This window comes from Mya arenaria, chromosome 10, assembly GCF_026914265.1.
Source record: "Mya arenaria isolate MELC-2E11 chromosome 10, ASM2691426v1".
In the NCBI taxonomy this organism is placed as follows: Eukaryota; Metazoa; Mollusca; class Bivalvia; order Myida; family Myidae; genus Mya; species Mya arenaria.
The window spans coordinates 44,141,191-44,155,504 of record NC_069131.1 but is presented as its reverse complement, the minus strand read 5'-3'; the positions used below and the strand labels follow the sequence as shown (position 1 = coordinate 44,155,504).

The window sequence follows — 14,314 nt, the reverse complement described above, 5'->3', positions numbered from 1 at the left end:
GTGACATCCGCTGGGGTCAGTCAGAGGAACTACATTAAACACTACTTCAACTCCCGAGCTGGTTCAGTTGAGTGGCAACAGAATATGATTTAGTGTGTTAGTTACTTTGGAAAGATATTTTGATGAAGTGTATAACCTATATGATGCGAGTATGCACAAGTTATGTAGTTATTAAAGTGATTTCCGATATGTTTAAGTATATTATAGTAAGTCATCTTCTATTTGGATATGATAGTTTCCATGATATGTTTGTTAATGGAGGAAATAAGCTTCAAGTATACATGTATATACAATAGAGTTGATTGTTTGTTTCTTGATTTTATGCCCTTTTTCGAAGTATTTCAATCATATCACGGTGGTGAGTTAACTTAGAACATGACCTAAGTCGGCAACAAGAAATAGCCACATACCAGTAATTTACAACTTTCATTTATAGTTCACCCTAGTTTCTGAGCCAATCACAGTCCAGAGATTTTTCAAATTTCTGCTCGAATATGTTCCATATAAGAACACTTCTGCACAAATAAGTTCGTATTATAACTAGGTCAGCAGACATGGCGCGCGCCAAATAGCAAGCCCAGCCTACTGTCTGGAACGACAGAAGTGTCGATTCAAAATGACGTAACTACCGCTTTATCAAGCAGAAGTGACGTCATTTTGAATCGATAACGACTTATCCAAGTTACCGTTCAACCAATTGGCGCGCTGTATACGGATGGCGTGATTTTCCCCCGATCACATGACTTTAATTGAAGGCACAGGAATGATAGTGGGCGGGGTTAACTATAAGTCGGTCATAGTTCATATAATGGAAAAATAAACAAACTTAATACGGCGCTTCGCTTCGCTCGCTTGTATTAAATTTGGTTATTTTTCCATTATATGAACTATAACCTACACGTATAGGACAAGTTGCGGTAGCAGACATCTCTTCATAAGGTCGAACGTTTTAACTACCAGAACACAACGCTCACTTTTAATTGATTGATTAATTGTTTAGGGGCTGAAGAAAAATATTAAATTTTAGAATACATGTATTCTTAAGTAATTGCTACCAGCATGACCAGCCTTGTTTTGTTATAACAATACACATTTAAGTTCAACTTTTAATACTGACAGAAACCTACATAATAACAGGGTTATTTTGCCTTATGCCAAAAGTAAGCTAATTAAGTTTCTAAGTAAGATAAATTGCTATCCAAACAAATTTTACGAACAGTTTACATTGATTTACTTAAGAAGACTCAACAGTCAACAGTAATATTTATCAAGAATGAGGCTATTTAACCTTTATTCAAAGTAAAAACCAAAACGTCGAAAAACTAAATTCACAATGCACATAAACTTGAGTAAAATCACATCATCAAATCACTTGGCTGGTTCAACCATTTTCCAGTTACTTTGTTCAGTCCTTGGGTGCGTCATGCATCTCCTGGGTTAGGATGGGGGAACTATTTGGTGTCGAGACCATATCCATAGCCTGGCGGATGATAGATGCAGTCGTGGTTGGGGTTTCTATGGCGGGTGTAATGGACCTGTAAGCACATGTAGGCTGTTGCAAGATTGGCTGCACATTTGGTGGTTGCAGGTGAGTAAAACTTTTCAGCAGTGGTGTAAGATGGGCTGGTGGTGCAGATGCAGCTATATTGGTAGCTAGCTGAAAATCCTGCTGCATGTGATCCTGTTGCTGAAACTGATTCTGCTGCCATGCTGAGCCGAACGCCGCTGATATGGGAGCCTGTCTTCTGTATATAGATGATGTAGGAGCGGGAGGGACAGGCATGGCAAAAACTGGATCTGCTATCTGTTGACCTACATGCCCTGCTGCCTCTTGGGTGGCTAGTCGTCTCTTCTCCTCTTGGCTTTCCTCCGCAAGGTCCAGAGCCAGCCTTGTTGCACGTGTGACAAACACATTCATTCTCTGCTGGTCCATTTGGCGCATCAAATACACCAAAAACTGGCCAGTGTGTGCTGCTGGATCTTGCGCAACTGTGATGGCACCACGCACGGACTCCAACTCGGACGTCAATGAGGACAGTACACGCGCTGCTTTGGGACGGCAACCAGATACTGCTGATGTAGAGGGTGCTGACGAATCGGAGGCGGCGTCATCATCCTCTGTCTCCTCCAAGACAAGTTCCTTTCTCTTCTCCGCAAACTGCAAATATAGAAAGTACACAGAATAAATACAGACTTTTAAGAAGGTGCCCCGATGGCAGAGAGGTTAACGCCTTGGACTGCGAATCCTGTGTCATGTGTTGGCTTGAGTTTGAATCCCGGCTCTGAAATGAACTTTTCAGAAATGTTGTATGGTATTTCTCTTGCACAAGACTTAAAACATAGGTCCACATATGGCCTTGTATAATAGAGATATGGCCTTAGCTGTCGTTAAATCCGAGTCAAACTTAGGCAAAAAAACTGAACTCCCTTTTATACCATTAAAATTTAGAAATAATTTAATGCTTGATTACGTATATTTCTTTTAAGTGTATACACATGATTTATACAGGATTTTTATTACTACATGTACTTACTTTGGATCCCCTCTGAGTTCGCAGCTGTACCAGATAAGGGCGCAGGAATTCAAAGTTGTCCAAAATCCACTGTTGCCTTGCTGTGCGCTCTCCAGCACCAGATCCAGATTTGTTGGTAAGCTTAATTAGTTTCGAATACTGTGTTCTCATATTCGTGTACCAGATTGACGACAGGTCTCCAGGTTTGAGGCCCAACTCTGCCTCTTTCGCGGCCCATGTACTGTTCTTCTTCTCCTTATACTTGAATCCTGCGGATGATTTGTCGAAGAGGAACGAGTTCTCTCTTAACCACGCTACAAGGTCATCTTCTTCATCTTGCGTGAGTGTACGATGTAGTGTCTTCCGGGGCCTGATATCAGTCTGTAAACATTAAAAGTATACTTATGAATAACAAGGAAACTTCCAATTATGTTTGTTATTTTGCGCCTAAAATATTGCCGAAAAAAACATATACATGTAGAGTACTAATTGTAAAAATACATGACAAACATAGCAGTGTGTTATGATAAAATAAACAAATTATGCATTATATCCTTATAAACACTTGACACACAAAATATAAGTCTAATGACAGTTGTTTGTTCGTATTCGAAGGGAAAGCAAAATCAAAAGCTTAGTACCTCTATCTCAGGAGAAGTCGGACGTTCTTCTACTTGCTCTTTTCTGGTTTGCTCGGCAGAAGAGTCAGTAGGGGGTATAGGCGACTCATTACTCTCTTCCTGGGTGGGTTCCACGATTTCAGGCTGAGGCGCAGCAACTGCACATTTACTCGCAATTGTACTGCCTATCGGCCTTTTGCCTTTTCTCGGCATCTTTAGTTTGTAGTAGAAATGGCTTGGCTGAAGATGTTTTAACAGATATTGGTTTGCTAAAGATGTTATATCTTCAGCGTCCAAACAACTTATGAGACACTGGTCAGCACGCTTTTCTTGCTTTAGTCACGTGAGCTCGTGTATGGTCGAACAGTGATCGGGGTTTGATCGTGTGCGGTCGTGTGTGGTCGTGGAGTAGTCGGGTAGCAGTCTTGATAATCTGGACAAGAGATCGAACAGAGATCTACTTAATCGGGATGCGATCGTATATTACTCGAGTAGAAGTCGAGAAGATCGGTTACAGATCGGGTAAAAGATGTCAATCCGACCAAACAAGATCGCTACACGATTGTTTCTCGATTAACTCGATCTTCAACTCGATCAATACACGATCGCTTCCCGAGCTCTTCTCGACCGCTTGGCTACACGATCGCTACACGAATTTTTTTGACATGTCAAAAAAATTCGGGTAGAAAGCCCGAGCGATGCCGACCAAGGTAGACCTCCCCGACCACTCCCGATCAATCATGCCGACCTACCCAGACAAGTACCCGATCGCTTGATCGGGCTTGATCGAGTTGATCTGATCGGCAGTGGGAGCCCAGCTTTAGCCCCGATATACAAAATGGGCTTATTTCCATTTGTGGAAAACAAATCGCAGACAGTATCGTGTCAAAGTGCAATAGCGCACCCTGCTTCGGGTTTATGGCTGACGAGGCAACTGATGCCAGCACTATGGAACAGATGGCCATGTGCCTTAGATACTTCGACGGAGCTGATTTACGCAAAGATTTTTTGGGGTTCACTGAGTGCGAATCAACTTCAGGCAAGACGTTGGCCAATGCCATCTTAGCAAATCTTGAACTGGCGGGTGTTGACGTAAACAAAATGCGTGGCCAGGGATATGATGGCGCTGCCAAAAATTGTCCGGTATCCGAAGAGGCGTACAGGCAAGGATCCAACAGCGTATTCCTGGGGCTGTGTACACCAACTGCAAAGCCCACTGTCTCAACCTGGCTATTATCCATGCATCAAAAGAATTGATGCAAGGAACATGATGGCTACCGTGCAACAAATAGCGTTTGCTTTTAACTACTCCGCTAAACGCCTCCTAGGCTTCCAGGAAAACCTTGACAACGATGAAGTTGCCCGTTATGAGAAGGAAAAGCGCAATCTCTGTGCGAGACCCGCTGGGCAGCTAGGGCGGATGATTTGCACACTTTTCTATGCTCATTTAGGTAATCTTGAGTAAACATACTTAAATTATACAATGCCTAATTGCTCTAAATCAATATTCTTCTAAGTGTTTATTGTATTTTTTCCTAATTATGTGATATTTCTTAGTCTGTTATCTTATCACTTTTTTATTTAAAATAATGTACGTCTAAATAGAAGGCTTTCGATGTTCATATTGTTCGCTCACAAACCATTCTCGAAACATTGATTTAATTGTGTCTTGTATTTCCAGAGTTGTTGTAAGTTCCTTGGACGAACTCGCTAGCGACTATGGTGACAGCAAAGCCGCGGGATACAGTCGCTCTATTCAGAACTTCGAGTTCATCACTACCCTAGCGCTCGTACACCTGTCGAAACTCCTCCAGAAGAAGACGTGTGATTTACTGGAGGCAACAGAAGAAGCACGTGTTGTTGTCGCTATTTAAGAGGTTTGTTATTTAATTCATTTTCCTAACATCTAGTTGTGGGATGAATTCATTTCGTAATGACAGAAAAGTTATAGAATAGTGTTAATCACGCCTCGGTTAACCGACAAAATCATATGTAAGTCAATATGTACCAGTGTACTTGATCTTACTTTGGGTTGGACTATAGTTATACTTTTCATCGGCGTAAATGGCAATGTATATTTTTTTCCTAGACCCGTCACTCATTAACAGTGCACTAATTTCATAGCTTGTATATATGTTTACAGAAACAATTCATATATGTGTGTGTACATATGAATTGAACTTATTTGCAGTCATATGTTATTAGATGTGTTTCCCATCTTTTGACTTACAAAAAGAAAGATGGACGTTGCCGTGCGCTTTACTAATGCGTTGTTTAATGTAATGTCACTATCAATATGTCATTTCAGTCTGAACGCAACGATCCAACAGTATGGGACAACCAGTATACGAAAAGGCTTTGTCACTAGCAAGAGACATTGGGGTGGAGCCGTCCATTACTCGAGGCCCGGGGCGACAGGCAAACAGGCCTAACGCACCAGCGGCAACACCCACAGAATACTGGAAGGTCAACATGTTCCTTCCTTTCATTGACCGCCTAATTGTTGAGTTAACAACCCGCCTGCTTAAACCGCATGGGAGATTTACTGCACAATATCTTCTGCCGACGAAAGTAGGTTTTCATTCATCCTTTTTTTTTATGAAATAAAATGTGACATCAATGAAAATACTTGGAATTGCGTAATGTTGTACATGTATAGTTAAATAAAACATCAATTATATTATTGTTTCATAAACAAGAGCTGTCACAGAGACAGCGCGCTCGACTATTCCGCCGCTTTTCAATGTAAGGATTGAAAAGTTTTGGTGAAACATGCACGGATCACTGTTAGATTAGATTTCAATGCAATACATGGTGTGCTGAGATATAAACATAAATGTGGTTCCATGCAAACTATTAACGAGAATTTCTAAGTCTAATAATAAAGGGCCATTATTTGCAAAATACAGTTATCTTACTTGGTTATTATCATATTAAGTTGGGTGAATGAATACCATTGTATAAAGTCTCAATGCAATACATCAAATAGTTGCTGAGATATTATCCTATGTGTGCTAACATGCAAGACTTTAACCAGAATTTCTAAGTCGCATAATAAAGGGGCAAAAATTATATATAATAAAAGATAGAGTTATCTTACTTGATTAAATAAGAAGGTTAAATAGATGGGAGCCTGTGTGTAAAGTTTCAATGCAATACATGATGTATTCGCTGAGGTATTGACTTAAAAGTGGTTACATGCAAAACCTTAACCAGAATTTCTATGTCGAATGAAAAAGGGGCCATTATTTTAATTTAATGCAAACTGGAGTTATCTTACTTGGTTATTTAAGTAGATGGTTGAGTACCATTGTATAAAGTCTCAATGCAATCCATCAAGTAATTGCTGAGATATTAACCTATGTGTGTTTACATGCATAACCTTAACCAGAATTTCTAAGTCAAATAATAAAGGCCCATAATTTGCATTATATTCAAAAAAGTGTTATCTGGGAATACATATCTAATGTTTCAATGCAATACATGATATATTTGCTGAGATATTGACTTAAATGTGGTTACATGCAAAACCTTAACCAGAATTTCTAAGTCGATTAATAAAGGGCAATTATTTTGCATTAAATGCAAACTAGAGTTATCTTACTTGGTTAATTTAGTAGGTTGGATGGTTGAGTACCATTGTATCAAGTCTCAATGCAATACCTCAAGTAGTTGCTGAGATATTAACCTATGTGTGCTTACACGCAAAACCTTAACCAGAATTTCTAAGTCGAATTAAAAAGGGCAATTATTCGCATTAAATGCAAACTAGAGTTATCTAACTTGGTTAATTTATTAGGTTGGATGGTTGAGTACCATTGTATCAAGTATCAATGCAATACCTCAAGTAGTTGCTGAGATATTAACCTATGTGTGCTTACATGCAAAACCGTAACCAGAATTTCTAAGTCGAATAATAAAGGGCAATTATTTGCATTAAATGCAAACTAGAGTTATCTTACTTGGTTAATTTAGTAGGTTGGATGGTTAAGTACCATTGTATCAAGTATCAATGCAATACCTCAAGTAGTTGCTGAGATATTAACCTATATTAACCTATGTGTGCTTACACGCAAAACCTTAACCAGAATTTCTAAGTCGAATAATAAAGGCCTATTATTTGCATTATATTAAAAAAATTGTTATCTAACTTCATTAATTTAGTATGTAAGATAGTTGGGAATACATATTCAAAGTTTCAATGCAATAACTGATGTATTTACTGAGATAATGACTTAAAGGTGCTTACATGCAAAACCTTAACCAAGGTGTGACGCCAACGCCGACGCCAGGGTGAGTAGTATAGCTCTCCTTATTCTTCGAATAGTTGAGCTAAAAACTAAGTGTGTGTACCAAAACGTTAAGTTCTGTGCATATCTATATTTTTCTCAATTGCTTATTTTATTGTTTAATTATAAAAAAGTGGGTCATGTTTGTTTTGTTATAGGCTACTGAACTGACACCTGCCAGGGCCGCAGAGATTTTTGCAGAGTACAGTCCAGACTTAGAGTGTGACGAGGAGACGTTTGTCTGGGAGCGTAAAAGATAGATTGCTAAATGGACCACAACATCCCCAGCTGAGTATCCAAACCTGGAAACATCTTTGCGAGTGGCCACTGAGGCATCATATCCAAACATAATACTTTGCATGATGGTGTTGATTTGCATGCCCGTTTCCACAGCTACGGCAGAGCGGTCCTTCTCCACAATGAGGAGAGTCAAGACGTACCTCAAGAGCGAGATATCAACGCTGAGCACATAGTGGATGTTTTTGCACGTAGAAAAGACCGTCGGCTGGCGTTAGAGTTCAAAGTTTAAACGTGTGTTGTTGTGTAAAACTGTTTCAGAATGGGAAAAAAAATCCATAAGATAAACTATGTATACATTTGTGTATTCTTTGCTTGTGATGTTTTCCATGTTTAAATCAAACTATTTGTGATATTTGTCCTCAATGCAACTTGTTCATCTGTATATGCTAAATATTCGGAGGGAGGTATCTCCACCAAGTATAAATATGTTTTGAATATTTATTGCTTGATCTTGCAGTTTTCCTTTTTGCTTCAGTTATTATTAACTTAAAACTAGCATTTCAAGTTACCAGATATGTCAAATGCCACCAAATCGCACGAGTAAACAAAAAAAATTCAGGGGGAGGACCCCCGCTAAAAATGGGAGTACTTCAAATTGGGTTCAAGCTACGCCCCTGATTTCTGTATATAAAATTTGAAGTTGACACCTTCAATACTTTTCAAGTTGTGCTCCGCAAAAAAATAGGTACATGCAAATTAAGAACAGGCAATAATTAACAAAGGGCCATGATGGCCCTTGCTATCATGGCCCTTGCTTGCTGTGACATAAGAATGTGTTTATTGCCCTTATTTAATTGCTCTTTAAAACAAGAGGGCCAAGATGGCCCTATAGTGTTCGTCTTAGGAACATGCATGTTAAGTTACAGTATATTTCTGTGAGATTATTTTGAAACTAGGCCAGAAGTTTCTGTGAAGAAGATTTTCAAAGTTTATCCAATCAGTTACCATGGCAACCAGAGTTCTGCAAGAACAACTTTTATCGAAGGAATGTGGAAGAGGACCAACCAAGACGAAGGACAATCACCCTGTCACAATAGCTGACGCTGAGCACATTTTGCTCAGGTGAGCTTTAAAAAGATTATTGGACCAATTTTGGTAGAGGACCAGTAGACAATGTTACGCAACAAATATCTAAGATTTAGCCTAACAGTTTTTGTCAAAAGAATTTAAAAGTATACTTTTCAGTTGCCATGACAAACAGGTGACAACATGGTGGGGCCAATTTTGACTCCAGGGGCATATTTAATTTTGAACAATCTTGGTAGAGAACCATTAGATGTTTTACACCAAATATCTAAGCTCTATGCTTTTCAGTTTCAGACAAGAAGAATTTTAAAGTTTTTCTTTAAAAAGCTCTATGAAGTACAGGTGGACCCAAGGCAGTACCAATTTCGACTTCAAGGGCACAATTTGAACAAGCTTAGTAGAGGACAAGAAGATTTTCAAAGATTTCCCTACCGGTAAATATCTCAATGTAAAACAGGTGACTCTGGGGCAAGGTCAATAAAGACCCCAGCAGCAGCATTTGAAAAGAATTGTTAGAGGACAATTAGAAAATGGTACATGGTGTTTCCCCTAACGCATCCAAATTCCCTCCGCATGATCACTTAAAACCCTGGCACCACTACCCACATTCTTTAAAGCAGGTCAAAAACACTAACCATGAGTCTATCAACAGGATTATCCTGTTTGGCTGCCATGTCTAGAAGAGTTGAGTACTCCAGGTATTCGGTGATTCGCTGTAGGAAGGTGAGTGGCTCATTGAACACAACAGGCATAGTGATCTTGGACAGCTCCTGAAAGTGAGGCAGGATTTCTAATTTACAAGAGCAATGCAAGCATTTTTTCTTAATAGATCAATCATGACAATGAACACAATTCAAGATATAATTTAGCCAGAGGAAAGTCATCTGTGACACCTTGTAACAGGTTAAGACATGAAAGCTTATCAGGATAGATCACCTTAAATTTTCTACAAAAAACGGTATCAGATTATCTTCTCAGAAACAATTGTCAGACAATCAAATATTGGGAAGCGATCATCGAGGGCAGTTAATTTCAATCAACTATCCAACAATACACCTGATGGAACATATCAGACTAGTTCTTTATTGGAAGTACCATAAATTTGTAATATTTCGTTTTACAAAGTTGTTATAAGGTCAGTGACCCCATGTTTGTCTGATGGCAATTGTTTGCGCATGAGTTTGGAAACACTGGCCTAAATTATAATGTAATGTAAGAATATTCAATTCCCATTGAGAACACTACCATTCCATTTAAGCACTATTTATATTAAATTACTATATTATTTCAATAACTTTAACCTGCCAGCTTTATATAAATAACATTGTTTTATTATTTAATACATTATTTTGTCCGTAACTCAGATGCATGACTTATTACCCCAAAATGTCCCCTGTGCACCTTTTCGGTTGTTTGTTGTCAGATTTCTATAATTTCTTCAATAAAATGATATTCTGCTGTATTTCCCAGAAAAGAAAGTTACAACATATGCAAAAACAGTTTTCAGCCTCTCACATACAGATATTTGAAGCATCTGCATGGTTTAAAGCAATGTCCCCTGTGCACCCTGTTTTAGCAGATTTCAATAAAATGTCATAACTGACAAATATGGTGCTATTTCCACATTCTGAGAAGTGTGTATGTTATATTTAGGCATCACTTGATAGTTTAGCAACTTGATAGTAAGTGTGTTATAAAACTTTTAATTTATTATTTAATTATAAAGCCATTAAATGTTTACTCTTAACGGTTTATTGAATTAATATAAATACAGTTTCAGTATTGAGGCACAAAAGATAACATATTTTGTTTAAATATTCTATTTTCATTTTATCATTACAATCAAAAAACATCAAATCAAATTGAAATTATTCATGTAATGCTTTTATATGTTCAAGGTATTATATGCTTCAATTAAGTGCAAAGGGGATAATTTTTTTATACGGATAGCAAATATACCAGATTATAATTTTATACAGGAAATAAGTACCCTAGTGGAAAAGCTTGTAGTTAAGCTTCCTTTTCCAAAGAGATCACATAGAAAATATGAAAACAAATGAAGAAAAGACTGTTGAAAACATTAACGCAATTAAGTATAGGAAGTGCAAGAAAGAATGACTTAGGAAAGATCAACAGTTGCAGAAAATGTATGACAGAGATTGAGATACTGAGAAAAAGAGCAAAATTTGCCAGGTATTGCTCAAACGCTAAGAAAGAGGACAAATAGATCCTATATGATTTACAAATAAAAGAAAAGGAGAAACTTAAGAAGCAGAGGCAGATAAGAAATAAAATATAGCGAAATGAGGAAACAACAAAAGTCTAGAAAATGACAGACAGAATAAAAGGAGAAAGGTTAAAATGAGAAGGTATGAACACACACAGTTAAAGTAGCATCAGTTCAGAAAAAGCACAACATCCAAAACAACCCATTGGCTTCGGAGGGATTCCATGGCATGGGCCTCCACAATTAACGGTCTGGTAAAGAATGCCACACCAAAGTGAAGGTCTAAAAATAAGTCATGTTATAAAAATTACACAATTGGTTGTGCCTGTCAGTCATAGTCATAAGAAAAGTAGGCACACCAACTAAATCAGGAAAAAATTAAAAAGGCAGCTAGCTAGCTAAGTATACACAAGCAATATGCGGAGTTGCAAGAAATGTCTTTGACAATTTGAGCGCCTAAAAATGGACCAAAGTAAAGTCATGTCAAAGCCAGATGAATTTAAATCCTTGTGGAAACCAAAAGTTGAGAATTTTCTTGAATTTAATTCTTGAATAAGGCCGCACCAAATTAATGTTTAGTTCCTCGGATTTTTGCAAAAGAAAAATTGGAGCGAGCGAGCGAAAAAAAAATAAAAAAAATTTTTTGTCAGTTTTCATCAAAACCGAAGCGAGCGAAGAGCGAAAAAAATATTTTTCCTTATTTTCAATATAAATAAGAAAGATTGTTCAAAGTAATTGCCCTTAAACCCATTTTAATGCCATCTTGAACTGAACCTCTAATGGACATTGGGAAAATGTCGGAATACATACTATTTATTTATCCGTGTTTAGTACTAACATATTATATGGATAAATCTAATTTCTTATATAATTAAAACATACTTTAATATGACATTCATTCATAATAATAAATAACTCTGTTTTTAGTAAAAAGTTTGAAACAACTTATATAAATCTACCTGAATCAGTTTAACATAATATGCAACTGTATTTAGACATAACTTAGGATTGATTTTGGCTTTGTAAATAATGATCACTTACACAATGGCATCATCAAACATCAGACTCCATATAACATAGACTAAATTTTGTTTTTATTATCACAGGAAATGCAATGACATGTGCTTATTAAAACAAAAAGAACCAGGGTATTTTTCAGAGTACTTTTTTTGGTTATTTAGATGTTTTTATGCACCAGCCAATTGTATATGCCCCCCCCCCCCCCCCCTAAGTCCGGAATAGCGGGGACTTTGACTTCCGGTCTCTCAAAACCTGGGTAAAATACCCGACCTGCAATCCCTGCCAAATGGCCCCGAAACCCTGAATACCTATGTGAGGCCCATTCCCGACAATTTTCAATATGAGAACAAAACCACATTCACTAGGCACTGCAGGGCCACCGATTTCCATTCAAAACGAGTCACTAATTACGCAATATAATCGCTACCAGTCTCAGATGCACATGCTTTATTGCATAATGGTTGCTTTCAATAATGATCCTTTAGTGTATGAGACGATCAACAATGACTTCATGCACGCTCAAAACATATTTATTGTCAAAAACAAGATTTAATTTCCAAACTTCGAGCCACATTGTTTATACGGAAGCGGCCATTTTGATTGAATTTATTGAACCCATGCTAAACCGATCGATATACAGTATAAAAACACTACTCATCGGTAACTTCCCTTTACAAAAACACGAAAACTAGCGTAGAAAAATTATACGTAATTATTTTTAGCCTTTTAATAAATTATTACCTGAAAAAAATCTGCTTGGCGATCAAAATGGAGGTGCGGGCGCACAAAAAAAATAAAAATATTTTTTTTTACATTTTCAAAAAAATAGGAGCGGTAAATCCGCGGAACGAAAAATCAATTTGGTGTGGCCTAATGCCTAATAAAAAAGATACTATTCTATTGAGTAGGATACCAAAGGCAATGAGGCATCTTTTAAATTTAGACATGTTCACAAAAGTTTTTAATGGTAACCGGTGCATTGAGACCAAAAACTTTATTCCACGCTGTGGACATATTTTATTCCATTGTTTAGAAATTTAATTTTGTAGGCTCTAATGTAATCTTTCAAACATTTACAGTATTGTTTCAAGCTTTACTGAAAGTACAGTTCCTCTTATTGTAAAATTTTTTACCAAAAATAGTTAAGTTACAAAAATAATTACATTTTTGAAAAATATTACTTGCAATTATGATTTGTCCCCTGTGCAGCCTTTCCATCACATAACATGAATTCTAGTACTTTATATTATCATTGATGATATTTTCTTATTTTAAGACTCAATATGAAGTAATAAATGTTATATATGTAATTGTTTGCTGTAAGTTGTTCTCTTAGTCATATATATATACAGTTTCTTAATATCTACAAGTTTTGCATGCGCGCTGGCTAGTAAAGAGATATCCTTGTCAAACACTAATAAATAAGTGTTTTTTACTTCATTAACTATTATTAAAATTGTTTAGTAGAGATATTTTACTTTAGTATTTGGATGATACACAGGATAGTTATTACTGGCCACCAAAAACAATATGATTGTTCATATCAGCTGAAGACTAAGTGAATAAATATCGAGTCCGGCATACAAAATTTCACACGATTCACTAGACTCTGACTGATGTGACATTGCAGTGATTTGGTCATTATCGCAGATAAAACGAGTACACAAATATTTGTAGTCTTTTTAACTGATGTTGTCACACTTTTGGTTTGTTCTGTTTTGTACAACTGTACAGATGTTTAGCTCAATCGTAAAAAATATCCATAAAGAGGCTTTTTTCACAATAAAAAAAAAAGGTTAATAGTTAGAGTTTACTTTAAAAACTTACATCATAGATATTGATATCATGCAATCATTTTTTCATGATCAAACAGGTTTCTGGCTCGGGAACATTGCAATAATATTATATTATTTGTTCATTCAACTGAAGAAAAATGTTTCTTGAAATGCATATTTTTTCCCCCTGCAAATCATGCTTAATTAAAGTTATTTATCTTATGTTTCAACTATTAACTTCAGTTTTCAATTTTAAAAAATGGTTTCAGTTCATAGTTGTTTAATTTTTGTCATTTTATCTTGTAAAAACATTTTGTAACTGATATATTGAAGGGCAATTCGAAAACGGCAAATAGGACAGTTTCGCAGTAATTTCAATTTCAAAAAGTATTTATTTGCTGCTTTTTTCCTAAAATTGACAAATTTTCTTAACTATTTTGTGTATAAAGTTATGAACCATCATTAAAATAGTAATATTGCAATATAAACCATACTTTTAAAAATAAAATGTCATATAGAATAGTTTCGCAGTGAAATATGAGTT

At 36.6% G+C, this 14,314-nt stretch overlaps 2 protein-coding genes across 7 annotated transcripts in view; both read right to left on the bottom strand.

Moving 5' to 3' along the window:
- Positions 1–14,314, bottom strand: part of LOC128204101 (oxysterol-binding protein-related protein 1-like) — a 118,106-nt gene that overhangs the window by 45,072 nt on the left and 58,720 nt on the right. For all 6 annotated transcript variants that reach the window (XM_052905444.1, XM_052905448.1, XM_052905443.1 and 3 more), the window contains exon 18: positions 9,384–9,518. In XM_052905444.1, the coding sequence (XP_052761404.1) occupies positions 9,384–9,518 (135 nt within the window). The remainder of the gene's footprint in view (positions 1–9,383; positions 9,519–14,314) is intronic.
- Positions 804–3,944, bottom strand: LOC128204103 (uncharacterized). The gene is made up of 3 exons (XM_052905449.1): positions 3,155–3,944; positions 2,535–2,894; positions 804–2,158 (listed from the first exon to the last, which is right to left on the bottom strand). The coding sequence occupies exons 1-3, from the start codon at positions 3,344–3,346 to the stop codon at positions 1,406–1,408; spliced, it is 1,305 nt and encodes a 434-aa protein (XP_052761409.1). The 5' UTR covers positions 3,347–3,944; the 3' UTR covers positions 804–1,405.

Coding starts and splice junctions, on each gene's coding strand:
- LOC128204103 (XM_052905449.1), bottom strand. CDS start 3,346: ATGCCGAGAAAAGGCAAAAGGCCGATAGGCAGTACAATTGCGAGTAAA. Junction 2,895..3,154: donor CGACTTCTCCTGAGATAGAG/GTACTAAGCTTT, acceptor TAATGTTTACAG/ACTGATATCAGGCCCCGGAA. Junction 2,159..2,534: donor GAACTCAGAGGGGATCCAAA/GTAAGTACATGT, acceptor CTATATTTGCAG/TTTGCGGAGAAGAGAAAGGA.